This window comes from Miniopterus schreibersii (genome assembly GCF_964146895.1).
Source record: "Miniopterus schreibersii genome assembly, chromosome: 6".
Classification (NCBI taxonomy): Eukaryota; Metazoa; Chordata; class Mammalia; order Chiroptera; family Miniopteridae; genus Miniopterus; species Miniopterus schreibersii.
The window spans coordinates 86,579,465-86,607,296 of NC_138107.1; the positions used below are offsets into that span (position 1 = coordinate 86,579,465).

The 27,832-nt window shown below is 42.6% G+C and overlaps 1 protein-coding gene across 2 annotated transcripts in view; it reads right to left on the reverse strand.

The window, feature by feature from the left end:
• Positions 1-20,931, reverse strand: part of RSPH3 (radial spoke head 3) — a 52,378-nt gene extending 31,447 nt beyond the window's left edge. Inside the window, exons 1-8 of one of the 2 annotated variants that reach the window (XM_081141229.1) lie at positions 20,554-20,921; positions 16,576-16,663; positions 12,691-12,832; positions 11,019-11,164; positions 9,885-10,088; positions 8,186-8,348; positions 6,295-6,381; positions 5,506-5,885 (exon numbers count right to left, since the gene is read on the reverse strand). In XM_081141229.1, coding sequence (XP_080997355.1) covers positions 5,542-5,885; positions 6,295-6,381; positions 8,186-8,348; positions 9,885-10,088; positions 11,019-11,164; positions 12,691-12,832; positions 16,576-16,663; positions 20,554-20,639 — 1,260 coding nt within the window. In that variant the 5' untranslated portion in view covers positions 20,640-20,921 and the 3' untranslated portion in view covers positions 5,506-5,541. Of the gene's footprint in view, positions 1-4,659; positions 5,886-6,294; positions 6,382-8,185; positions 8,349-9,884; positions 10,089-11,018; positions 11,165-12,690; positions 12,833-16,575; positions 16,664-20,553 lie in introns of those variants that run through there. The other variant, XM_081141228.1, reaches the window with a different exon arrangement.
• Positions 20,932-27,832: the final 6,901 nt, after the last annotated feature.

Genomic DNA, 27,832 nt, shown 5'->3' on the forward strand with positions numbered 1-27,832 from the left:
AAAAAATGAGGAGAGTGTAAGGAGCCTCCTGGACAACTTCAAGCATACCAATATTTGCATTATGGGGGTGCCAAAAAGGAGAGGAGAAAGAGCAAGAAATTGAAAATGTATTTGAAAAAATAATGGCAGAAACTCTCCTAACTTGGTGCAGAAAATAGACATGTAAGTCCAGGAAGTGCATAGAGTCCCAAACAAAATGAACCCAAAGAGGCCCACACCAAGACACATCATAATTAAAATGCCAGAGGTTAAAGACAGAGAATCTTAAAAGCAGCAAGAGAAAAGCAGTTAGTTACTTATAAGGGAGCTCCCATAAGACTGTCAGCTAATTTCTCAACAGACACTTTCCAGGTCAGAAGGGAGTAGCAAGAAATGTTCAAAGTGATGAAAAACATGGATTGACAACCAAGATTATTCTATTCTACAAAGCTATCATTCAGAATCAAAGGACAGATAAAGAGCTTCCCAGACAAGAAAAAGCTAAAGGAGTTCATCACCACCAGACCAGTATTGTACAAAATGTTAAAGGGTCTTCTTTAAGAAAAACAGAAGAAAATAAAGTTCAAAAATATGAACAACAAAATGTCAATAAGTACCTATCTGTCAACAATTAAATCTAAAAAACAAGCAGAACAGAAACAGACTCATAGATAGAGAACATTTTGATGATTGGCAGAGGGAAGGGGGTTTGAGGGGATCGGTGAGAAAGGTGAAGGATTAAGCAGCACAAATTGGTTGTTACAGAACAGTCATGGGAGGTAAGGTATAGCACAGGGAACAGAGTCAGTAATATTATAGTTGTTTTCTGTGGGGAGTCCTCCAGTTGGGTTTTAGTCTCTCCTTACTAGAGTTGAAAATTCCTACTTGTCTTTTAGCATAAAAGATGATTTATTACAAGGCAAAAACATAACTTATCCAAATCCCATTACTTTGCTGGGAAGGTAAAAAGCTGGTATAATCTTTCTGGAAAGCAATTAACTTCACCATGTATTGAGAGCGTAAAATTCTTCAATGACCAACAGTAGGATATTGTTAAACCAATAATCCCATGTTAGGTGCTGTTTGTAAAGAATACTGAATAATATGGGAAAATGAAAAATAGATTAAATAATAAAACCAGAAAATAAAACTATATTCAACACAACCCCAATGTGGTGAAATTATAAACATATACATTGCCATAAAAAAAAGGCTGGGAGGAAATATTATAGATGATAACCCTTATTAACTTTTCGTGGTGAGATTATAGGTAATCATTCTTTCTTTTTAATAATTTAACTTCTAAATAGTGTCAATGAAATAAAAATATACACAACCACAAAATCTATTTTTAAAAAGTTTCCTTTGATAGGACAGGATTTATCAGGGATTACTAATGTATGCACCCTACTGTGATTTTTCATTGAAGTGAGGAAATTTTCAGCATGGTTTCTTCAAAATTTTTTTGCCCTTTCTCTTTTCTCTCTCCTTACAGGATTCCTACCATGTGTCTGTTAGTATGCTTGTGATATCCCACTTGTCTCTGAGGCTCTGTTCATTTTTATTTCTGTTCGTTTGAGTGGGTAATTTCAATTGACAACTTCAATTTCATGAATTCTTTCTTCTGCCAGTTCAAATCTGCTATTGAGGCCCTGCAGTGAAATTTTCATTTGTTATACTTTTCAACAGCAGAATTTCCCTTTGGTTCTTTTTTATAATTTCTATTTCTTGATATTCACTATTTGATGAGACATCATTCTCATACTTTAATTCTTTAGACATGGTTTTCTTTAACTCTTTGGACATATTTATAATAGCTGACTAATGTCTTTGTCTAGTAAGGTCAAAATCTGGATTTCCTCAGGAATAGTTTCTATTGACTGCCTTTTTTCTTCTGCATGGACCATACTTTCCTATTTGTTGTACATCTTCCAGTTTTTGGGTTTACATCTGGACACTTTAAAGACTTAAAATGTAATAACCCTGAACATCAGATTCTTGCTCCACCCCTCCAACCTGGGTTTTTGTTGGTTTTACTGTGTAACGGCTTCCTGACCAAATTCTGTAAATTTGTATTCTTTGTTGCGTTCTGCCAAATAAGTCCTTGCTCAGTTAGCTTAGTCACCAGCTAATGATTAGACAGAGATTTTCTTAAATACCCAGAACCAGCAAGCCTTTCACCCTTTGCTGATGGGCTCTTGGTGTGTTGGGACATGCCCTCAATACTTCAGCAGTTTACAGCTCTGACTTAGCTTTCAATACTTGCTTAAGCAGAACATCAAGGTCAGCCAGAGATGAGTCCCCTCACGTCTTTCTGGGCATGCTCACAGCCCTACAAAGTACCCTACATATAGATTCCCAGGAATGCACTGAAGCTTTTCAAAGCCCCCTATGAACATCTCAATCCCCAGATTTCCCTTTCAATGTTGTGGGCCAGCCTCTTGTTTGTTCCAACTGGGATTTCTGCCTCAGGCAGCTGTGATATTAAATAATTGCTGCTGATTTAAAAAATTTTTTTACAAATGCCCAAGTGTTAGGACTTTCCTCACTGAGCAAGCTCTGAGTCAGGTCAAATAAAGATAAGCCCTGTAAGTGAACTTTTCCAGGGAACTCAAGTGGCGATAATTTTCTAGGGATATGGCTTTTGGGGAGCTCTCGGTCTGTTTTGCTTCCTCTGGTGGCTGCTAGGCTGCTGGTTTTCTCAGTTACTGTGGTTCTGAGTCTGTAGGTTTTCAAGGCTCAAATAGAATGAGATAGAAATAGGGCACGTTAAGATGCCACAAAGCTTACTGTTCTTACGAAGATGCAGCTATTCCTCTTGAATAAGTGCTCTTCATTGTTGCAAATCTTTGGCTAATTTCCAGAGTTCGGAAAATGTTGATTTTTTTGGACAATTTTTGCCTGTGTTCTCATCACTTTTGTGGAGGAGCAGATATTCAGAGGTCCGTACCCCACCACTCCAGGAGTACTTCTTCCATAATTTCTGACTGTGCTCTTATATAATGATGTATTCAGGACCTGCTGAGGAATATTCGATTCTGGTCCCAGACTGCTGTGCTTTGAGAGTTATCTGCTTTTTTCCTGCCCTTTTTTCTGCCTTTTTGCTTTGTTAGCCCAAGGGCCTTCCCACAGAAGTCCTTCTCCTTGTTAATATGCTACTTCTAGTATTCTGTGAAGTTAATAATCAAATAGCCACACAGATCAGCAATAAGTTAGAACAGGATTGCCTGGCCTGCTGCAAAGTGTGTGGACTTTGTGACACTGTGACTGCTCAGAAGTCATTTTGGCTTTTTCTCCCCTAGGTTCTAAAAATGAAGTTTCTAGATATGTGACTTGAGAAGAATCGAGTGGGAGATGTACAAATCATGGGGAATAGTAGCCCTACAGTACTCCTTGCTGAGTCATATGACCTTTACAGCAAAGGACTCGATTCTGGGAAACCTGTTTTAAGATGACTCTGACCAAGTAGGAGTTTCTAGGAAACAGTAACCAGGATGGAGAATGACGGAGCTTTGAAACTATGCCGTATAAGGAATAACTGGAAGAGCGGTGATTTTCACTGGGAGAAAAAAATTTGTTAAGAAGGAAAAACTTGCCAGAGTATAGAATAGGGTTGATATGGTAATAAAATTATTCTGTCCCCCTCCACCATAATCATTGCCAAATGATTATGACTAAAAAACAGGCTATAATGGGACAGATTTTGACTCAGTATAACATAAATTTCTAATAACGGGAACAGTTCTATAGTGCAGTTGACTGAGCATTTACCACAGCCTAGACCTGGGAGAAAAAACTAAATAAGACAGAAATGCTGTTCTAGAGCAGCTCATAAAGTGAAAGGCCTACCTTTGAAGGAATTAAACAAGACTAAAGGACCACCTGGTAAGGATCCTGTAAGGGAGGGAAGACTGAAGAACAGACAGCTAAGGTCTATCCTAAAACTAACATTTTAAGAGTCTGAGATACAGGACGAAGTCCACTAACATCCCTACAGAGCTGCCAGATGACTTAGGGCAAGATAAGATATTCAGTGTGATCTTCTTTAAAAAGAGAAGATAAAAAATGTGGCAATAAATACATATCTATCAACAACTGAACCTAAAAACAAAATAAACGAACAAGCAGAACAGAAACAGACTTATAGATACAGAGAACGTTTTGAAGGTTGCCAGGAGGGAGGGGGTTTGGGGGGTAGGTGAGAGAGGGGGAGGGATTAAGTACAAATTGGTAGTTACAGAGCAGTCACGGGCCTGTAAAGTACAGCACAGGGAGTACAGTCAATAATATTCCAATAACTATGTATGGTGTCAGATGGGTGTGAGATTTATTGTAATGACCACTTATTAAGTTATGTAATGTCTAATCACTGGGGTGTACACCTGAAACTAATATAATAATGTATGTTGACTGTAACTGAAAATAAAAAATGATGTATATAAAAAAACATATTGTGAGTTTAAAGACTCCAAGGAATACAATCTATTTTTGAACACTTTGTCTTCTACTAAGGTCTCTTTATGGTCATTAAATTATGTACGAAGTTGGACGCAAGTTAACTTCACTTCAGGATTTTACTGACACCTAGTGGTAAATATGGATATCAATATAATCTAAAATGTTAGCCAATAGTATACACAATTATTATAAAAATATTCAATATTTATAAAAATTATGTGTACATACTGACAAAAATTTATTGATGTTTTAAAAAAATTTTTAAATTGACTTTTAGAGAGAGAAAGGAAGAGAGAGGAGAGAGAGAGAGAAACATTGATGTGGGAGCTGAACATCAATTGGCTGCCTCCTGCACACCCCCTACCAGGATCAAGCCCGAAACCCAGGCATATCCCTGATGGGGAATCGAACCAGCAACCTTTCAGTGCACAGGACAACACCCAACCAACAGAGCCACACCGGCCAGGGCTATTCATGCTTTAAACTCTATTTTTGAATAAATTGAAAATTGTTTAAATGTTATCTTTAAGATATTTTTATCCTGAAATTTCAAACTTTTAAGTGTCTTGATTGATTTTATTTATAAGCAAACATAATATCATTATTGTACCTTTTAACTCATATATTTCAGTTATGCTATTTTCATGATTTATGAAAAAAAGAAAAATATCATTTAAACTATCAACTTATTACATTTTAATTTGTAAGTTAATGTCACTAAAACACAAAGATAAATATGCCCTAATTCAAAGTGAGAATTATAGACACCAATCCAATACCATTACCAATACCTTTTAACGGTAGTGATATCCTAGTTGTAACATTTTTTTTTTTTAAAAGACTTCTTTAGTTATATATAGCGATAATGGGGAACTTGTAATTAAGCATAATTCTCATTAGGGTTATAACTTTTAGATATTCTACTATTAAATAAATGAAGTATTTAAGTTTCACTTATTATTAGTTTTATTATTTCAACATATTCGATTTGCCAAGTCCATTAGACAAAAAGACCCATTGCCTAAATTCAACATAACCTGCAGAGCCTGAGGGGCCTGCCGCCATTACCTGGTTGCTTGCAGGGCTGGTGGGCTGTGGGCCATGTCAAGCCTCCCAGGATCCCCGGGATTGCAGCTGTTCCTCCCTCCCTAAGGACCTCTTCAGCTCTATCGGCTCCTTGTCTTCTTCCTCTTCTTCGATTAGCTTCCTTTCTTGGGACGACAGCCTCTCTTCAGGCCTTCCATCATAGGACGGCCTTTGCAGGGAGTCTGGGTTTGGCAGCGGCCTCTGTGCCTGTGATGTACTTTGCTCCTGGAAGTCATGCCCCACTGACGGGTGTCTCACTGCTCCAGGACCGCCGAGCCCGTCCTCGGGGTTCAGGGGCTGATGCTTGGCCGCCTTTTGCTCGTACATTGTCAGTCTCCTGTCAACCACTTCTCGGATCAACACTGAAAAATTGTATGTACAGAGGTCACTGTGGTTTTTGATATTTTAGAAGTCATGATGCTCGCTTATGATGCATGTAAAACATTTACCAGGCCTCATTCCGTCCGTATATCACAGCCTTTTATATGAAGTCAGGGCTCTAACCTTCTGAGCCACTTAACGAACGGAATACGAGTTACGGTCAATGCCCGTTTCAACAAGGTGTCATTTACAAAGTAATGACAAAAGGGATTAGTTCTGATTAAATTACAGAAGAACCAAAAATAATATTGAGGGTAAAAATTTGTATGTTGGTTAGTTAATATAATTGATATTCTGAAAAATTAAGAACTAAAACTGTCAAATTAACATCTTTCTTCCATTTATTCTTTCTACTGAAAAATTTGAGAAATGACTTAAAAAATAACTTACTGTCAAGCACTGTCCTTCCCACCATGCTGTGTTCCATGGTTTTGTCAACTTCATTCATTAGCCACGGAAGGAATCCTAGCTCAATATCTACGATAAAAAAGTTAACTTTAATCATTAAGTAATTTCTACGAATCATTACAGATAGGAAGAGTCTGCTTTCCCCCTAATGTTACAACGGCAATATTGTCGGCATTGTTTTTTTAACACAAGATGTTAAATAGACTCACAGAGCACTAGTTCTGCCACATTCTCTATGTTCTGGTCCACTTCCTGTCTATTATAGTAGAAAAAGTATTTTCAAACTATGAGGCCTTCCTTGGAGCCAAAGCCTTCAAAGCTGACTTTACAGGTGGCCTGAGATGGATCAAGGAGGGGGGGGGTTGTGGACCCGGGAGCAGATGTGCAGTCTACATGCAACGCCAGCCTGGGATTGAGCAACCTGTGAAAACAGGCCCCCGCCTGAAGCCTGGCGCCTAACGGCAGCTCATCAGACTCAGAGGACACAGGTCAGAGGGCATCTGAGAAGAGGCCCTCTAGAGACTAGGGGTTTCCATAGTGATAAAGCTGTTCAAACTGAAGTGAAAACCCACTACTGTGTAAGCCTTTTAAAAATATGGTCCATTACAATACACATTTTAATATTCAAAAATAGCTTTTTGAGGTAGGCATCTAATTTCTATTTTTCAGTGCGATGATGACAGTGTGATAGAGTGTTATATTCATTACTATAAATAATTTCAAGCTAGGCATGAATCTATTTACAAGCTTTTAAATGACCTATAAAGGATTTTTTCAGAAATTCACAAGATAAACAAAGGTTGCTGGCTCCTGTGACTAACACAGCAAGATGGTGGCATGGAAACCTGGAGAGCGCTCAGGACCTAGGGTGGGAGTTCTGGTCAGTCTGAGCCTGGCACTTCCCGGGTGAGTGGTCCGGAACAAGGCAATGGGAATCCATGGGAATTAACCTGCCCTAGCCATCCCACAGGGTTACTGGGAGGGTCACAAAGTATCATGTACGAAAAACACTATATAAATTAGAAAGTACAATATAAATGTAAACTAATAATATTTGTGTGTAATCTGACCTCTGAGTATGAACTGAATGTGTAATAAGCGAAAATGCACATTACTAACATCCCCAAATACTGTTAGCCATTTGAGATAGGACCTGCACACACAGCGCTGTGGATTTAAGCACTTTGAGCCTGAGGAAGAAGGGTGGCGGTGAGAAAATGGGTGGCAATGAGAAAATGGCAACACTGACGTCTACTTGGCCAGACTAGCTGAGGAGAGGTGGCTCTGTGGGGACGCTGACGGTCTGGGTCTGTCGAGGCAGAGACCAGGTCTCCCTTTTTTTATGTCCAACACCCAATGCAATGCCTGGGATGGTGCCGATGCCTCACTCAATAAATAAGTGACCTTAATCACTGCTTCCAAAGGCTTTTGATTAGAAAAGGAAATCGGCTGAGAAAAAGTTAATAACAACAACTTACATATACACAGCGCTCTACAGCCTACAAAAGTTTTGTATATATTATGACACTGAACTCCTAAGTAATCCTCATTTCCCAGTAAGAAAACTGAAGGCCACAAAGCTATTTAATGATGAGGCTGGGTCCCGAGCTCACACTTTTCCACATAAAGTCCATATTTCTTTCTACTGTCCAATGTTGCTTCTGAATCAAGACAAACTAGCATCCTAAGATCAAGACCTTTATAATATACTTATTAGTAACAGTTTTTACTTAAAACAACTGTAAGTGACTTTTCAATTTGCTTCAGATATAGAAAGATTCCATTTCAAAATAAAAGTGGGCAGGAGATAAATCTGAATGGTTAAGACGACGCTTATTGTGACACAGCTAATCTAATAAAAACCTCCACAAACCTCTTTCAACGGGATCAAAAAAGTAGCCCCCCTCCCGGAGGCTGACAAACACGGAGGGGAGCAGGTCGGCCAGGTAGCGCTGCGAGAAGGCCCGGGCGGCGATCTTCTGCTCCGTCTCCTTGTGCTTGTTCAAGACTTCCCACTGCTGCTGCTTCCGCCGCTCCTGCCCAGACAAAGACAGAGTTCACGGTGACCCAGCCGTCCGCCCTCCCCAAGGCCTGAAGCTAGCGAGGAAGGATTTGGACTTCTATTTTTATCAAGAGAATGGCCAGCAAGGTGCCTGTCTATTAAAGGTTCATATTTTCCATCAAGATTTTAATGAATTTCAACAGCTAGTAGGTACTGAACTCAGAGAGGGAGCTTACGGCAAAATTTACCTCCAGATCCATTTTCAAGTAAAACGATTTCAAGACACACATGTTTGACTGTATGGATGATATCAAGGGATTTTAAGAGTTATATGCATTTTTACACAGTAGTATCATAAAGTATTGCTGATGTGAAAATCATAGTTGCTTAAATGTCTTCAGGAAAGAACTTGGGCCAGTGAATTGTCTCATTTGCAATGATTTTTTGGAGTCATAAAGTTCCAAAAATTGTAAAACCCCTATTTGTTGCTGTTGCTTCTTGTAGACTATACAATCTCTATAAAGCCAATGGACTGTCCTCTCCACTCCCATGTACAAGTGAACACATTAATATAGTTTCTATTTGAGTCTATTTTCAAAGTTTAAGCAAGTATAAACCTAGATGATTTATATTCTTCATTTTTTCATAATATATTTTCTAATAGTAAATAAACTAAAAAATAAGTATTCTTTGATAGATTTCACTGATTATTTCAACAAAGCTCATCTTGCCAGTGCTCATTTTATATTTGTAAACAAAAACTTTGCTTTTATACAACCTTTACTGTAAGCCATATGCTCTTTACACAGTTAATTATTCTCTTTGGAGTGAAACTGAACGTCCCTTTGATCAGTTATTGAGTAGAATGTCTCAGCAATGCAGCCCCTCTGGGTAGTAAGTGGGACTCTTGGGGAAATTACTGTAACTGGTTTAGGTGTTCAGGCATTCCTCTATAATTTATTCTTTCAGTGCACAACACAGGGTGACAGTTCTTGCCAGACACACTAAGCCTACTGTTTCCTAACTGGAGGTTCATGGCATATTTTAAAAACTGGATTCCAAAAGTTTCCTTATCAAAGGTTCTAAAAACCTCTAATCTAGGAAATGTTCTATAAGGACCCGAGTGGTTCTGGCATATCCCTAAGGGTACAGAGAAGGGTCTGGCCCTGAGAAAAAGCCCAGAGTCCTACTCAGATCCTCTGCTTCTTGCCCCCCACCTATCTCAGATATGTTCCCCTTTCCCTTCCACCTTTTCTGCCACTAACTTTGGGCAAATCGACATTGTCTTTCACTTGGGCGCTTGATAGTTAAAAGTGCCTTTCAGTTGGGACATATGTAATTTAAATTATTTCATTTAAGAATTTTAGGTACATTAATATATGGTGGAATTTAAAAAAACATAATTCAGTTCATGAAGGCTCTATGATCTATAGAACAGGAAAGACCTGAACAACTATTTTCTAGCATATTTCCAAAGATCTTTCACTCTACAACATGCTATGTGTAATTTTCAACATCATTTGTTACATAGCCAAAAGGCCGTCTAAGAAAGAAAAATGGAAAACTCTACTTTTTCCTCTCGGTGTCGTCTCTCCTGCTCTTCAAGCCTCTGGACTTCGGCGAGCTCGACGTTGCGCAGCTCTTCGTAGGCGTGCTGACTGGCCCGCAGGTTAGCCAGCTCCTCCTCCTCCATCACTTCCAGAAGAGCCTGCTCAATGGTCTTTCCCACCAGAACTTCTAACATCGGCTTAACTTCAAGGTCAAAGTCAAAGAGCTTAAATGCATAAAACAAAGCAAACTTCAAATTTCAATCATGAACAAAATGCTCAATGAAAAAATATCTAGAAAGGTGGCAGTAACAACATACTCTGTACCGAGGGTCTTCTGTGTGCCAGACACAGTGCTGGTGCTTTATTTATGGTTTTTAATCCCCCAAACAGCCCTGTGAGGCACACAGAATAGCACTCTGTTTACAGGCAAAATGCATTAAGTCAAAGTTATAAAAAGATCTATGCAGTCATCACAATGAGCCCAGATGCTCAACAATTTTAAGATCAAACAAACTCTAAACCCAAGAGAAATATCCTTGTATTTCTTATTCCCTGCCTTTTCTACTCAGTTTTTACTGGTTGGTTTTGATAACAGTTGAAAAACTAAGAAAATGGATATTATGTGATTCATCTCCAGGATTTAGAGGCAAATACACTCTTCTGTGTAGCTTACGCAGAAGACTTATTTGATTTCTCAATTTCAGTGACAGTTCTTTCAAGTTCCTTCAAGTCTTAAGCCTTGTTTAAGTCATTTTGCACATAAGCATTGCCTTTAAACATAGGTTATCTTCACAAAAGTTGTGTAATCTATAAGCAACTAATAGAATCTTTTATACCAGAGATATTAGCTTTCTTTATTTGGTACAAATCTACTTGTAGTTATACAATAAGCAAGTATGCAGACACATGAAAGTAAAAAACAACAGCTAATGATTTTTATTTCTGATCAGCAAGGAGGGGAAATCAGAACATGGTATTTCAAAATATTTCTGGGTACTTTAGGATAAAACTACTAGAGATAAATTTGGAAAGAAATCCAGTAAGTAGAATCTTTCTGATTGTGTAGTGGTTTGTACGCCTATTAAGATTTTAACTAAACCTAACTTTACCTATTTATAATGAAGATAGAGGGAAGTCCAAATAATGTACTATACCTCTCCTTCTAGTATTTGGGTATCCACATCTTTGCCAGTTTTGGCAGGAATAAAGAGTGGTGTTGGTGGTCTGTCCAAAAATGCATCTGTTTGGCATTCCATATCAACTTCTATTATGCGGTCAGCAATTTCTTCAAGGTATAATTCTAAGAGAATACCATATACATTGAGTTTGAAATTCTGGTCTATTCAAGCATATACCTGTATCTGAAACTTCAGCTCCTTCAAAATAGAATTAAATGGATCAAAATAAGACTTAGAAAGTGCTCAAGTGAGGGGTTCAATTCACACGTTGTACTAAGCATTTTTATATATTTGGAAGACCATAGTAGTCAGGCAGGCAGGCTGGAATATTTACTGAATGTTGAGAAAGCATTGAGTGTTATATGTGAAAATGAAACTAAAACCATAGATGTATATAAGATGCAATGTATAATATGGGGTGGAAAGTTAATAACCCACCTATAAAACTGAGTTCTAAGATAGTAAACATATAAAGATTTTAAAATTCTTGGATATTTAAAAAAATTATGCCCCATGTTACTATGCTATGTGATTATAAATAGCCTATAGATTATAAATAGATATATAAAAACAAATTTCACCTTAGGAAACGTTTACATGAGGCAAGGGCTGCGTGGTATCATGCAAAGAACACGAGACCTGGAGTCAGATGTTGAACATAGGGCCAAGCCAATAACATCCTCTTTGGGCCTCAGTTTCTTTATCTGTCTGTACAAGGGATCATAATGATCTGTCACATGGAGTCTTTTAATAATAAAGGAGATACATAGGTAAAGGACCTGGTACAGTCTCTGAGATCTAGGAAATACTCAACAAAAGGTGGCTACCATTGTATCACTTAATATTCTGATGATATAAATAAACATTAAAATGTATCTCTCATAGAATTACAACTATATTGGCTAATCACAGACATACTCATTCTAGACTTAGCCTCAAGGGAGGGGGAAAAGCGTGGACTGCTTCTCTTCCTTTCGCTCTTACTACCCAGAAATAACTCTGATGAATCCACTCACCATCTTGACTGGGTGCAAGGTGCACCTTGAGTGGTTACACGGTCCATGGAGAACACCAAGTAGTGCCTGACTATCAACACTCTGTCAGCAAACAGCTAGACCCTCAGGAACAGGAAAGCCCCTCTAGCTGAGAATAGTTAGACAAGTAGGAAGAGGCTGGCACTAGCCTAGAAGAGCCCGTGTGGCCCTGGGGAGAGCTCGAGTGAAAGGAGACCAGGGGAGAGAACAGAAGAGGCCATGGAGGAGCAGGGCTCGGATCTGAAAGGTTCACTTCTCTCAAAAAGCAAATAAAATGCCCAAACTGGACGACATCGCTCTCTTCTTCTTAAGTCCCAGTGATTCACACTGGGCTATAAAAAAGTGAGAAATAAACTCAGTTGGAAAATAAATATGTAAAAAGGGCTAAGAGAGAATTAATCTGGTCATAAAATTTTTTAAAAAAACCAAGGCCCATCTCACATTGCCATGTGTACCCAACATCATAAGAGTACGGAGTCTATGAGTTTTGTTAATGAACTGACTTCTACTAAGTAACTGGGGAAGTACTAGGATACATAACAGATACGTAAGTAACAGAAAGGCCAAATGAAAAGAACCGACAGGGAGCTGAGCGAGAGGGCGGCGGCGTGTACCTGTCTGCACGTCCACGTGCTTCCTGCCCTCCACGGGCTCCGGCGTCCGCGGCCTGAGCTGCTCCTGGGTCCGTTTTCTGGCAGCGCTCCTCTTCTTAGCCAGCTGCTGCCTCTGCACCCGCTCGTCGCTGGACTGCCCGTGCTGAGAGGGGCAGGAAAGGCACCTAAAGCTTAGGAACGGTTTTCAAAGCACACAGCGCTGCGCTGCGCGAAAGCGCCTGCCCCCACGGCTCCCTGCTGGGCGGGGCCGGGTTCAAGTTCCATTTGCGCTGCGTTCTGTGTGCCAGATAATTATAAAGGTGTCTGATGAAGCATAAAGGTAACTTGAAAGTACAACTGTTAAGTGGAATAAATGGTGCAGGATCTCATCTAATAAATCGTTTTTCCTCATTCAAGTATTTTTACCACGATTTCCCCTCGTGTGTAGTAACCTAGTACACTGACATAGCATCCAGGTATAATAAACTTCAATATACAGTTAAGAGATTGAAAAGCACTAAGATTATTTTTATTTTTCACTTACAGTTGACATTCAATATTATTTTTATATTGGTTTCAGGTGTCCATCATAGTGGTTAGACATTCATATAATTTATAAAGTGGTCCCCTGAGAACTCTCGTACCCACCTGGCACCGTATACAGTTATTACAGTATTATTGGCTCTTTCCCTCAGTCCAAACAAAGCCTGTCCAAATACACAAAGCAATAGCTAAGGGATCAAAGCTGTAATTTTTCACCGTAGCTCTGCACTATTTGGAGGGCCCCGACTGTGTATCTTATCTCGTTTTGAAATCATTCCCTAGTTAATCTGTCTTATCCCAAGGGAAATATGAAAACAGTGGGAAAATACAAAAGTACTTTGCATGAAAAAACTTTTAATATTTAAAGTTAGAATTCTAAGAACATTTTACCTGAAACATTTTTATATGCATTGATTCGTGTTTGTGTATATAGTTCTATGTGATTTTATCCCAAATACGGATTTGAGGCCTGTTTCATTACCACAAAGGAGCTCCCTGGATATTCCTTTCTATTTTTCCCAAGTCCCATCTTCATCTCTGCTCACTAACATTAGTGAACAGCCACTAATCTATTCTCCATCTCCACAGTTTTGTCTTGAGAATCTTACATACAAGGAATCATACAATATGTCATGCTTTAAGACTGGCTTTTTCTCACTAAGCAAAACGCCCTTGAGATCCATGCAGATTGTTATATGTCTCAATAGTTTAGTCCTTTTGATACTGAGTAGCACTTGATTGCATGGACCTACCAGGTTTGCTTAACCATTTACCTCTTGAAAGATACTAGAATGTGTTTTCAGTTTTTGGCTATTATGAATAAAGCTGCTATGAACATTCACTCATGTTCAGGTTTATATGTGAATATAAGGTCCCATTTCTCTGGGATAAATGTCTAAGAGTGCAACTGTAGAGTCAAATGGTAAGTGCTTGTTAGTTTTCACAAGTAGCTACTGAACAAATTCTAGGGTAAATGTGCCATTTTACATTCCTATCAGCATGGGCGGGGAGTTCCAGCTGCTCCACATCCTCACCAACACTTGTTATTATCCCTATTTAAAAATTTCTAGCTTTGCCCGGCCGGGCGTGGCTCAGCGGTTGAGCATCGACCTAGGATCTAGGAGGTCGGGGTTCGATTCCCGGTCAGGGCACAGGCCCGGATTGTGGGCTGCAGCCGATCAATGACTCTCTCATCATTGATGTTTCTACCTCTCTCTCTTCCTCTCCCTTCCTCTCTCTGAAATCAATGAAGATACCTTTTAAAAAAATAAAAATGAAAATAAATAAATAAATAAATAAAAATTTCTAGCTTTTCTAACAGGTGTATATTAAGGTGCAACAGTGTTGGTTTTTATTTGCATTTCCCTAAGGACTAATAATGTTGATATTTTTAACGTCCTTATTTGTCATCCAAATTTCTTCTTTGATAAAATATCTGCTGAAGTCTTTTGACCATTTTCTAATTGGATTAGTTGTTTGTTGTTGTTTTACTTTTGAGTTTTGAGAGTTCTTTATATACTCCAAACATAAGACTTTGTTGGATATGTGGTTTGCAAATATTTTCTTCTTGCTTGTAGCTTTTTGTCCTCTTATAAGGATTTTTACATTACAAAGTTTTTAATTTTGATAAAGTACAATTTACCATGTTTTGTTCTCTGGACTGTGCTTTGGGTGTCATATCTAAGAACTCTCTGCTTAGCCCTGGATTCTGAAGGTTTTTTCCTAAAAGTTTGTAGTTTTACATTCAAATCCATGAGCCATTTGAATTAATTTTTGTTTATAGTGTAAGGCTTAGGTTCGGGGTTCACTTAATTTTATTTTTTGTGTATGGATGTCTAATTGCTCCAACACCATTTGCTGAAAAGGCTACTTTCCCTCCATTGAACTGCTTTTGCCCCTTTGTCAAAAATTAGTTGAGTGCATTGGTGCTGGTATATTTCTGAGTTCTCTATTCTGTTCCAATGGTCCATGTATCTGTTCCTCCACCAATACTGTTTTGATACAATTACTAATATCACATATGGTAAGTTTTAACATAGGGTAGAGTAATTCTTCCCACTTTAATATTAAAAAAAAAAAAGTTTTAACTATTTTAATTCCTTTGCCTTTCCATATAAATTTAGAATAAACTTGTCAAGATCTACATAAATCTTGCTGGAATTTTGATAGCAACCGTGCTATACTTACAGATCAATTTGGGGAGATTTAACATCTTTACTGTGGTGAGTCTTTCAATCCATGCTTATGGATTGTCCTTCAATTTCTTTAGATTGTCTTTAATTTCTTTCAACAGCATTCTGTGAATTTTATCTTATAGGTTCTGTGCATGCTTTGATTTATACCTAGGTATTCCAGGTTTTTGAAGTGACTGTAAATGGTACTATGTTTTAAATTTTGTTTTCTGCACGTTCCTTTCTAGTATATAGAAATATGACTGTGGTTGTGTGTTGACCTTGTATCCTGTGATGTTGCCCAACCCAGTTATTAGTTCTAGGTATTTCTGTAGATTCAATGGGATTTTCTAGGAAGACAATCATGTAATCTGCAACTAGCGACAGCTTTACTTCTCCCTTTCTGATCTGGATCTAGTACTGGCTGGAACTTCCAGTACCACGCTGACTAAGCATGGTGAGAGTGGGCGTCCCTGCCTTGCTCCCCGTCTAGGGGAAGCATGCATTTGTCACCATCAGTTATGAGATCAGCTGTATGTAGTCTGTGGATGCTCTTCATCAAGTTGAGGAAATTCCCCTCAGTTTTTAATTTGCTGTGTGTATCATGAATGAGTATTGAATTCTGTTAAATACTTTTTCTTCATCAACGAATATGACCATGGGATTTTTCTTTTTAACCTATAGATATGGTGGGTGACACTGATTTGCAAATGCTGGGATACCTTTGCATTCCTGGAACAAATCCTGCTTGGTCATGGTATATAGCTCCTTTTATATATTGCTGCATTCTATTTGGTAATATTTTGTTGAGGATTTTTGTATGTACACTCCCATGAGAGCTACTGGCCTGTAGTTTTGTTATCAGTATCTTTGATTTGGGCATCAGGGCAATGCTGGCCTCATAAAATCTCTTCCAGAAGAGATTGCTCAGAATTGACGCAAATTCTTTTTTACCTGTTTGGTATAATTCTCCAGTGAAACCATCTGGGCCTGGAGATTTCTTTTAGGGAAACTTTTAAATTAGAAACTCAATTTCCTTAATAGTTATAGGACTATTCATTTTTCTAGTGATCCATTTTTAATTTATTTTATAATTGTTTTTGTCTGCAGCAGATTAGAAATGAAAGGAAATCAACAAATAAACTGGCCCTTCACCACACATAGGGAAAAACTCTATTCAAATTCTACTTACCGACAGCTCTTTATGTAGAGAGTAAGTGTTGCCCCGGATCACCCTTCTGTCGTACATGATGTTTCCGTACGGCATAGGCTCTTCAGCTCTGTAAAAGAGCAAATTCTAAATAACTGCTGGTAACTATGAAATCAACTCATTTTTAATAAGACTTAGGGGAAGACAAAAATATTTTAAGGAAATAGATTTTTGTTTTAGCACAGTCCAAAAAATAAGGAGACAAGTGACAACCACTTACGGAATGCTGATTACATGCCATGCCCTCCACATGTGTTATTTTATTTATTGCTCACAATAAGCTTCAAGTTGGGAAATATAATTTTCATTTGAAAAAAAGAGGAAGTAAACTCAGGAAGGAAACTGCTAGTCAGTGGCAGAGATGGATTTGGGCTGTAAAACATTAGACTACTTACCATTAAAAACTGAAAAGGGGCTCACCCTAAAGAACTGACAGAAGTTTGATTAAAGGAGTGAAAAGTTACATTAATAGGCTTAATAAAACAAGTTAAAATTCTCATTGTTCTTGAACTTTAAAGATCTTTTAAAATTATATTGTTTTTAAAAAAAATTTAAAAATATGCCTTTATTGATTTCAGAGAGAGGAAGGGAGAGGGAGAGAGAGAGAAACATCAATGATGAGAGAGTCATTGATCGGCTGCCTCCTGCACGCCCCCCACTGGGGACCAAGCCTGCAACCTGGGCATGTGCCCTGACCAGGAATCAAACCAAGATCTCCTGGATCCTAGGTCAATGCTCAACCGCTGAGTCATGCCAGCTGGGAAAATTATATTGTTTTTAATATTAATAAAATTTTAATTTGAGAGCATAATGATCAATAGTGAACAATACAGTTGATATTTTCATTCAAAGTTCTTTAAATGATATTCTACTTATGGTTATGAAATGAAATATCAATCTATACCAGTAACAGTCTCCACCAGAAGTGATTCTGAGAGGGTAGTAAGTTGCTTATTTGTCATATACAGAAACCCTCTTGGATAAGCCGGCTTCCTATTCCTTAAGGCCCAGCCATGCTGCGCTGCTCCTCGTACTTGACCTCTGGTGGGTTCAGCTCAGCTGCGGCTCCCTCACTGACACCCTCCCCCCTGAGCCTCTGTGATGAACCCTATCGCTGATTGTTTCTCTGCGCCTTCTCCAGCTCCTCCTGTACTGGAGGATTTCCTCAGGGCTCAGCCTTCTCTTGTCCTTAGTTAACTTCATCCATTCTCAAGGCTTTACTTAAGATCATGTACCTAAAACTCCCCATTTCATGTTTAGCTCAGAACCCTCCTCTGAGCTCCAGGCGCGAAGAGCTAACTGATAGGGCAATGACCCCTGACGATAATGTCTCAAAGGCAACTTGAACCAGTTATCACTCTCCTACTCCAACTTGTCACTCCTTTAGTGTTCCCTATCTCATCTGGCTTAACCTGGAAGCCTGGGACACATCACAGTTCTTTCCCATTCCCTACTCCCTACATCCAGCAAGTCCGATTAATTCTAACCCCCGATATTTCTCACATCTGCCCATTGCTCACTGCCCCCACTATCTTTTACCTGGACTATTGCTAGAGGCTCTTAACTGTCTGGAACAAAATTTCTCCCTCAATCTGTTCTATATATTGTAGCCAGTCAGCTGTTAGGATGGAAAAATCCAAACATAACTCTTATTTAATTAAAGCCTCCCAGTACTAATTAATGTAATAACAAGGAAAGACTTTGGTTTAGTTTTTATGCTATTAAAAGCCAAAAAGAAAAACACACACCCATAACATCTTTTGCTGGTGGGAATTGGGAAAAGGGATATGCTTAAACATTCCTGGAGAAAAGGTATATTGTTCCATCTGTTCATATTAGTAATATACATGACCTAACAACCCCACCCTGGAAATCTGGCTCATAAAAATAAAGAGGACAGTACATAAAGTTGTTTATTGAAACCCCCTTCTTTATTGAAACTGATGAGAGTAGAGAAAAGTACAGAAGCATTCATGCAAGACCATTAGCATGATTCACCTTGAGGGCAGGAGAAGAAGAGCAGGTCTGCAAGGGAAGGTGGTATGGCACTAAGAATTGACCCAAGCATGAATGACAGACAATAAAAAACAAAATATGTATATATATATAAAATTAAATATGTATGTGTAGGTATACATAGCATTAGAAAAAAAGAAAGAAATCAGAGCCCTGGCTGGTGTGGCTCAGTTGGAGTGTCGTCCTGTGCATCAAAAGGTCATGGGTTTGATTTCTCTGGTCAGGGCACATTCCCAGGTTGTGGGTTTGATCCCTGGTCGGGGTGCGTTCGGGGGCAACTGACTGATGTTTCTCTCTCTCATTCTCTCCGCGTCTCTCTAAAATCAATAAAAACATATCCTCCAGTGAGGATTAAAAAAAAGAAAATTAGAGTTGTGAAAAAGGGACAAGGCCAACTGCAGATGAAGATGTGTTACAGTGTGATTCTATTTTGGAACTAAACTTAATTAATGTACATGTGCTTACATATATGTGTGCACCAGCGGGAGGTGTAGACTAGTAGTGTAAGATTGCTGAATCTGCTTACAACAGATTAGTGGGGATAGAGGTGGGAAGGGGGTAACTAACGTTGCCTTTATTCATCCTTATTTTGTAGTTTTCACTTGTTTCAAAAAGCACATATTACTTTTGTAAATTGAAAATTGCCAATAAGGATAATTTTAAACTGAAAAGTCAAATGCACATACATATACCACACTCCTTCCAACGGCTTAAATCAATGGATGAGTTCAATACAAGCAAGTTCTAGCAACTTATCAACTAACTCTATAAAAAAAACCATTCCTAACGAACCACCAATGATTATTTCATCTGTTGGTCAGATTTAATAGCAATGACTTATAAGCAACCACTTAAAGGCACCAGAAAGTGTTTTTGGAAGGAATACCTTTTGAAATTGAATCCTTCTACGATATAAATAATCCCTCTCTTAAGTTTTAAATTTTCTATTTTTGGCTTTCTTAAAAGTGATAGGTATTTATTAAAAATGTCTCCATCAGAATAAAACAATTAGGAATTTGGACTCAGCTTTTGAAATAAGCATCAAGAGTTACGTTGCTGAGGCCGGGTCGTTAATTAGCCATTTTTATCGAGTGCTTGCTCTGTCTCAGGCCTGGGCCCAGTTACACAACAGACAGGAAGGTCCCTGCTTCCATGGAACCTTCATTCTTGGGAAGTTCTGCTGATTCCAAAACTTGAGGCGTATGGGAAGAACTTCCAGACAACCATAATGATTATGGTCCTTTCTAAATATGGATATTTGAATATCTGCAAACACTCATTAGTGTAAAAACACAATTTGGGGTCCAGCAGGAAAGGATCGCCTAATTCTTTCTTTGGGGTCACCTAGTTCTTGACTAAAGACTGGGCCGCCCCGTCCGGGCCTGCGGCCGCTGTGTGTGACACTCCTGTACCTTTCCTCACTTGCACACCGGAGTCATACACCAGCTTCACCGCTCTGGGCCCAGCAAGAAAAAGTCTGCAGCGGGCTGGGCGGGGCTGGGGGCGGGGCGTCGGCCCCGGCGCTAGAAGGTCATCGTTAGGTTCCGGGTCAGGGCACCTGCCCGGCGGCCGGCTCGACCCCAGCAGGGGGCGGGCAGGAGGCGGCCGAGCCGTGACTCTCATCACTGACGTTTCTCTCCCTCTCCCTTCCTCTCTCAGAAATCAATAAAAACACACTTTTTAAAAGAAAATACGTAAGTGCCCCTGGTAAGGTGCTTGACACGTAGCTGGCAACAATAACTATTAGTTGACTCAAACTTTGTGAAATGTCGGCAACGCGCGACCCTGAAAGTTAGCCGAGGGAGGCGCGCTGCGCCTTCTGCCCCCCCCCCCCAGCTCTTCAGGGGAGAAGCCAGTGCGGAGAGTGCAGCAGAGGCAGGGGGAGGGGCAGGGGGAGGGGGCCGGGCGGGGCGGGGGCCCCCAGGCGCGGGCTGGCTCACGCACGGCTGCAGCAGGGTGTCGCGGTAGCGGCGGCGCTGGCAGGGCAGCGCGCGGGGCCGGCTGGTGTAGGTGTAGGTGTAGGTGCCCATGGTCCCAGAGCCCGTCAGTCAGTCAGCGCGGAGGTCGCGCCGCGGCCCAAGAGCTTCGCTGTCGATGGAACTGGGCTGCGAAGCCGGTGGGCGCGGAGGCGCCGCGGGAGCCGGAGAGGCCGACGCTGGGCCACGGGCAGCGTTCCGGGACGCGGGCGAGGCGGCGGGAAGGGACGCGGCGGGAAGGGAGGCTGCCGGGGCGAGGGGTGGGAGCCACACTCGGCTGGCTGCGGGGAGCGCGGAGCCCGCCCGCGGCGCCCCACCGGTTGCCCAGCAACCCCCAGTTCCGCCCGGGGGCGGGGCCTCCAGGCAGTTCTGAGGGGCAGGTCCTGCGGGGCGATCCAGGCGCCCAGGCACTTCCGGCTCTTGACTCCGCCCACCCGCGCCTCCTCGGCGGTTGCGCCTGCGCGTTAGCAGCTCTCTGGCCAAGAAGGTGGGCGTGGCGCCCTCTGCTGAGTCCCGGGGGCACTGCGGCGGGCCCCGTTCCGCTTCCGAGGGCGGCTCCCCCGGCGCCCGTGCTCCCGCTCCACAGGGGCCTCCGGGCCGTTTCTCCCGGGGCCCTCCCGCTGCCCCTCCACCCCAGGCGGCCCACGCTTGGTCGGGCGCACACGTGGTTCCCGCGTGGCCCCGGGCGCCCGGCCCTGCGCCCCCCGCGCTCGCGGCCTCGCCCGCGTGCCCCTCCTTTCTTCTCTGCTCGCTGCTCTTGCTCGCGCCCAGGGGACCCCGGAGCCCCAAGGGCCGCCCCGCAGACGTCGCTTTGGGGACGGGCCGGGCGCTGGGCGGGGTCTCCTGTAGGCGCCTGTGGGTCACTGCGTCGGCCCCGGGCTCCGACTAGTTACGCGTCACGCGTGGGTCTGCGCTCAAAGACGCCGCAGCCAGAGACACGTGTCACGGGGTCTCGCCTGTACGTGGGATCCGATGAACAGAGGACGCGACCGAAAAACACTGAAGAAGAGCCGTAGCCGGTGCCGCTCGCACCGGACCGACGGGTCCCGGCGGGAAGGGGGCTGCGTGGGAAGAGACTCGCGCATGAAGCTACAGGCGGATGTGTTTAACCCACGGACACGGGCGACAGTGCCGGGAAGGCCCGGGGCGGGGGGGCGGGGGGCTCTGTAATACTTCCGACGGTAAAGATAAATAAAACAAAAACAGAAACGCAGAAGCCCTGGTTTTCGTATCAGCCACGTTAAAACGATGGTCGTTTGTGGGCGAAGGGGCCTCCCTGCGAGACCTGAGAAGCAGACGCTGTACCCACAGGTTGTTCTTCCCAGGAGGGTCGCCGCGTCTGCACAGCTTGGCGACAAGGGGCCTTTGGGCTCCTGGAGCTGAGCGTGGGTGGCAGCAGCTGCACGTGGCTTCCCAAGTTGTTGCCACAAGGTGTCACTAATTCTTTGTTAGCTTTCTGGTAAGTAAAATAATGGCAGCCCAAGTATACCTTGCATTAAGGAAATACTATTTTTAAAATGTCACATTTACGAAGTAGGCCAATTAGAAGGCGGTTATGTACATTGTGGAAAGTTTCCTTTCAAGAGCCAGAGCCTCCGAATATTCGACGTGTGCATCGCGTAAAGGGAGCCTCGGGCTCCAGGCCAGTGGGGTCGCCAGGCAGGGGAGCAGGCACTCGCAGCGCAGGGCGACGCGTGTGATCATGGGGTGGGGCAGGGCGCAGTGGATGCACAAGCACCCCCACCCGTACTGGGGAGCCATGCAAGCGCCCTGTGTGAAAGGGTGCTGAAGCTCGGGTCACGGAAATTAGGAGTTCGCCAGATGATGCGAACGGGAAACGTGTTTGGGGGAAAGAAGATTGTTGTGAAGCCTCAGAGGTGAAGGAATGCCCTGAGGAATTTAGAGCTCAATGTGTCGGAATCGGAATATGAGGCAGGGAGTATCAATAAATAAGGGATTAAAAAGAGGCTAGAGATGCAATAACAATTCAAATCCACATTCTAGAGAATGCTGTTGAATGTCAAATCAGTGCTTTAAAAAGCCATCCTGAGAAGTGCTCCCAGGATCTAGAGGAGAGGGTTAAAAACACTGACCCAGCGTGGCAGACGATAGGAGAGGGGAGAAAAGTAAACCTAAGATCATATTCCTACTGGAAAATAGAGTAAAAAAACTAGATTTAATTTAACAAATGTTTCCGGAGTTGTAAAAGTACTCAGATACGCAGATCTGAAGGGTTCACCACATCCCAAGAAAAACGAATGGCAACGTTTTTATATTACGAGGATAGAGGAAACAGATCTAATGAGCAGGAAGGCCAAAAAAAGCAAGTTACCTTGCAAGAATGAGAGCCCACTGGCTTTAGGTTTTTCTGCAGCACCCAAGATCGGGAGATAATTAAACAGCAAATAGAGCTTTCAGGAGGAAAGGTTGGGAGCAACCAGCCTCATACTAAACTAATTCCGTCATCTTTTAAGGCAAAACAGATTTGCTAGACCATCCTGTCCCTCGTTAAAAAATACTGGAAGACTTCTGTTACCCAAGAGGGCAGCCCAAATGAAAACTCAGTAATGAGGAATTTATGATCTGCAAGGATTTATAAGATCAACCTGTTCATGTTGGACCAAAATGCAGGTATTGGCTCGGCCTGGAGGACCTCCCTGAGCTGTTCCCCCGGAGGCTGCTGCCATCTCCCAGGAAATGTAGTTCTCGCACCACATGCTCTACCCCACGTTTCAGAAGAAATGTCGTGTCTGACGACCACTTGGAACTGATTTGGTTCCAGTATCTGTTAATACTGGTTTAACTCTTTACCTGGTAGAGAAAAGATGCCCAGAAGAACCAACACCCCTCGCCCCCTTTCTCAAAGTGAGAGCTGAAGGGGGCTGTGTGTGGATCCCTCTCATCCGCAGGAGTGTCACATATTTTCTGCAGATTTAAAATTCTGATGGTTGCCTGATTTGTGGCACTTTTACTTGGGCAAGACTAGTGGTCCACGTGTCAGTCCTCAGGCGTCACTTGCTCTTCCTTCAGATGCCCCCGTGTTACCTACGGGGAGGGCGGGGGGAGCAGGAGTTCATTACTGTACATGTGAGGCTAATGTTCAGAAATGTCGCTGACCTGTTGTTTTTCTGTTCCTTAAAGAAAATCTCAGAATCTCAGACATGCTGTTTATCATTTCCTCTTGATCCAAGAAGTCAGTGACTCATTTCAGTAAGAAATATATTCTTAAAGGCACAGGAAAGAAACTTAAGAAGAATAACATTTCTAGTTACTATTTCTGTGTAACTGGCTCCCCCAGAAATGAGTGGCTTAAACGGGAACCATTTTCTTGTGCTCCCAGGTCCCGTGGGTCAGGAATTTGGAACAGGAAGCAGTGGGGATGGTTTGTCTTCGATCCATGAGACTTGGGATGACTCAACTATTAGTGTTGACGAGGACCTCACGTTTTAATCAAGTAAACTGAAAAAGAATTAACTTTTATTCTCTCTACAGAAAATATTGCAAATTTTTTTAAAAATAATTTAAAATAGATTTTTAGAGAGAGGGGAAGGGGAAAGAGAGAGATTCGTCGTTCCACTTATTTAAGCATCATGGCTGCTTCTTGTATGTGCCCTGACCGGGATGGAGCCCGAAACCTTGGCATATGGGACAACTCTGACCCACCGAGCTGTCCGGCCAGGCCTACAACATCTTTATTTATAGGAAGAAGTGACTAAAAAGGGTATGCATCTAAAAACTGTACAAAAAGCGGTACTGAACTGTCTCAGCAGGGTGTTAGTAAAAATATTATGTGGTTTTGAGGGGGGATTTTGTTTGTTGTAAAAAAATGCAGCTTCATGAAATTGATTAATGTCAGCATCATCAAATTGATAACGTGTGATTTCGTTTCTCGTTCTAGGTAAATCTTCATGTTCATTCTTAAGCCTGTGGTGGCGATTTTGCTTTCTTTTCCTTACAGGAGGCCTCCAGAATTCTAGGAGATCAGGCCCCTTGAAACCTGGGTCTGGCCTGAAGGGGCCTGAGCTCCAGATCAATCCTTATTCCTCTGCAGAGCAGTCGCTTGAATCTGAGGCTAATACTCCAGACCGCACGTCTCTGGTTTTCCGTTTCCTCCAGAGAGCTCAGAATCGCGGCGTCGGCGGGTCCGTCCCTTTGCATGGCGTCCCTTTGCGGGAGGGCCCCGTGGCCGTGGCCGTGGCCGTCTGGGTGGGAGAGGGTGCTGCTCCCCGGTCAGAGTAAACCCGGCTCCGCGTGGGAAAGGGCGCGCAGCTTCCCGGGAAGCTCTTGACACCAAGCACGCTGGGCTTCTGAATAAAAACTAAAATTTAAAGCCCGTGGTGGAAACTTCTTGTAAGGAGATGTAAAATCCCCTAACTCTTCCGTTCTTAAAAATGAGAGTTGTTTTTGTGAAAGGTCTGAGCCCGAGTGGATTTCTTTGAGATGAATTTGGCAGCGTGATCAGCCCAGGAGTCGGCGATTTCATCCCCCGGGGCAGCCCCCCAGCTCCCCTCCCCTGCACTCGGGTGTCTCACAGTTTCAAAACACAGGAAAAGCGGGCTTGGGTGATAAAATTACTTTCCCATCGATGTGGTTTTAATTTAAAGCCAGGGGTTTCTTTGCCTTTATCTCTGATCAAAGGTAAACTTCACCCATTTTGATGGAACTACTCTGTGGTGTTAAAACTGTCTCAGGTCTGTGGAATATACCAGATTTATTACAGAAAGAACATACAACCAGCCTCCAATATGTGCCCTTACCCCCCATGCTGGGATGCAGGAAAAGGCCCGTCTCCAGCTTGTGGTCCATCAGATGCCCACGTCACCTCTCATCAGCATGCGGCCGTGGGCAAGTTACATAATTTTCTCTTCTATAAAAATATGGATATTAATATTCACCTCATGACGTCGTGAGAATTAAATGAGATAGCCCTGAATTTAAAACAAAACAAAGAACTCCCCATCTTGTTATAGCACCTGGCACCAACACAGAGCTCAGTAAATGCTTAAATTAAAAAAGAAAAAAAAAGAAAAAAGATAATGCCTTAAATCTCCTCCCCCGGAGTTTGGAATCTGGAATATAGCAGAAAAGAAGGATTGAAGGGAAAGGGTGGCACCGAGGGGCCTTTGAGGCGAATGGGCGCTGTAGGAAGTGGCAGGAGAATGGGCGACAGTGGCCTGGAGAAATTCCAATTCAGAGAAAGTTTCCTGCGACTCCGAGGGGTGAGCAGATGAATTACAGATAGGGAACCACCATCATATTTTTTGTGTTGAGTTAAAGACCACATGCTCATTTATTTTCACTGTTCTTTCATTAACTCAACAAACGGGTAAGGAACATTTAACGTACGTCAGAAGCTTTTTAGGATGGGGGGCTGCAAATAGAAACGCAACCCACTTTTGCCCTCAAAGTTCCAGTCCCCCAGGGGGAGAAAACCGTGAAGAGAAGGACATTGAGATGCGGGGCTCAGTGAGCGCTTCCTGGAGGAGGCGAGGTGTGCGGTCTGCAGACCTCGGTAGAGGAAGTGGGATGAACAAAGGCGGAGGCGGGCTCAGCTGTGCACGTGCGGGAGCCGCAGGTGGGGTGACACCTGGAGCAGTGGCCTGGAGACATAGGCAGGGTCAGGTGACGGAGGCCAAAGGTTTCGGTCAACGTGATGAAGCGCGGCTTGCACGGCGAGGCTTCCGATCATTGCATGCTGGGTCAGTTGCACAGGGAAGACAACTGAGGCAAGAATACGAAATAAGACATTTTTAGAGCCAGGACGTATAATCTGTGAGCGTGGACCGGTAGATGGTAGTTTAAATTTTGCCTTTCTACTTTCTAATTCTTTCATCTCTAGGAGCGGCTGGAGGTTTGGAAGAGTTACCGTCTCCGCTATGGGGATGGATAGTCAGACACCAATGCCCACAAAGTAGACCTGAAACCTGACTCAGGCAAGCTGTTTAAAACTGATGTAACAGGAGGAATTTTACGCATGCAAATGAACACCTGCAAAAATTCTTGGGTAAGAACAGCTAGATTTAGCAATACCAGTTTAGCAATTTAGAGGGGCTCTCTTTTGGGGCTAAATGCCTAATTTTACAGATTGTTTTGATGCTGTAATTTGCAGGGGGCAGCACAAAATGAAGATGGGTTATAAAGCAGAGGATTAACCCCGGCCCTGGGCCCTTGTAAGCGTGGGCCGCCTGCCCATGAGGCTGACCCTGGTCGTGAAGGAAGCAAGGGCCCGAGGACATCAGGGAGCCACCGCGCCAGCCCTGGACTCCTGTCCTTTTAATGGAGAGCTCAACCCCTTCTTGCATAAGTCTCTGTCGTCTGTTTATTCCACAACTGCTGCAGTGTTATGATTTCCCCATTTTATGGATGGAGAAACTGAGGCTCAGGCTGTTGGTACCTGGCCCATGGTAGCACATTTAGGGTGTGGACTCAGGTCCTGTGAATTTGGGTCTCATCTCCTACAGAGATGTTATTCCTTGGAGTTTCCTTTCTGCATCCTGTGGGCTTGTGTGTCTCTCAATGCCCCCCCCCCCCCTTTGTAGCCAGCAATAGGAAGAGGGCAGCCCTTCACCTCACTGGTCTTTCCTCCTTCGCATGTAACTTGTTCTCGGGAGTGGATGCCATGCTGGGTCTTAGTCTACAGTTAAAATATTGCCAGAAAATGATTTGTTTCTGCCTCTAGCAAAATGCTCGTCCTCTGATTGCTCAGTAATTCCCCCTTTGGAGAAAGAGAGTTAAGATCTTACATAATTCAATTAAAAAGCTCAAAATATGCGAGATCCCAGCTGATGTGGGTTTCTGGCTCCTTGACCCTTAGGAAGGAGAGTGGGAACTGGTGGTCCTCCCAGCAAGATCACAATCAGCAAAGTTCAGCCAGAACTTATTTTTTTAATGGTGCATTAGGATAAACAGTGTTGGTTGCACTTTGGTTGTTCTTGTCTATGACTGTGGGAAGCACTGTGGCATTAACTGTGATTGTTTTATTAGCACTACAAGCTGTGGCTGCCACTTCCACTGCCCAGGGACCCCCGTGTCAATCTGTTTTGTACTTGCTAAGTTTGGGCTCTGCGGTGACTACAGTTCTGCTCAGCTCTGGTGCGAACACCCTGCCTTGGTTACATCTACAAGTCAATGTTTCTGGACCAAGTCGTGGGTGGTGCTGGGGTGGGGTTGGCACAGCATGTCATTGAGGGCAGTCATAGTGCATCACAGTGTATCCTGTGGAATGCTGGCCATCGCATGGGGCAACC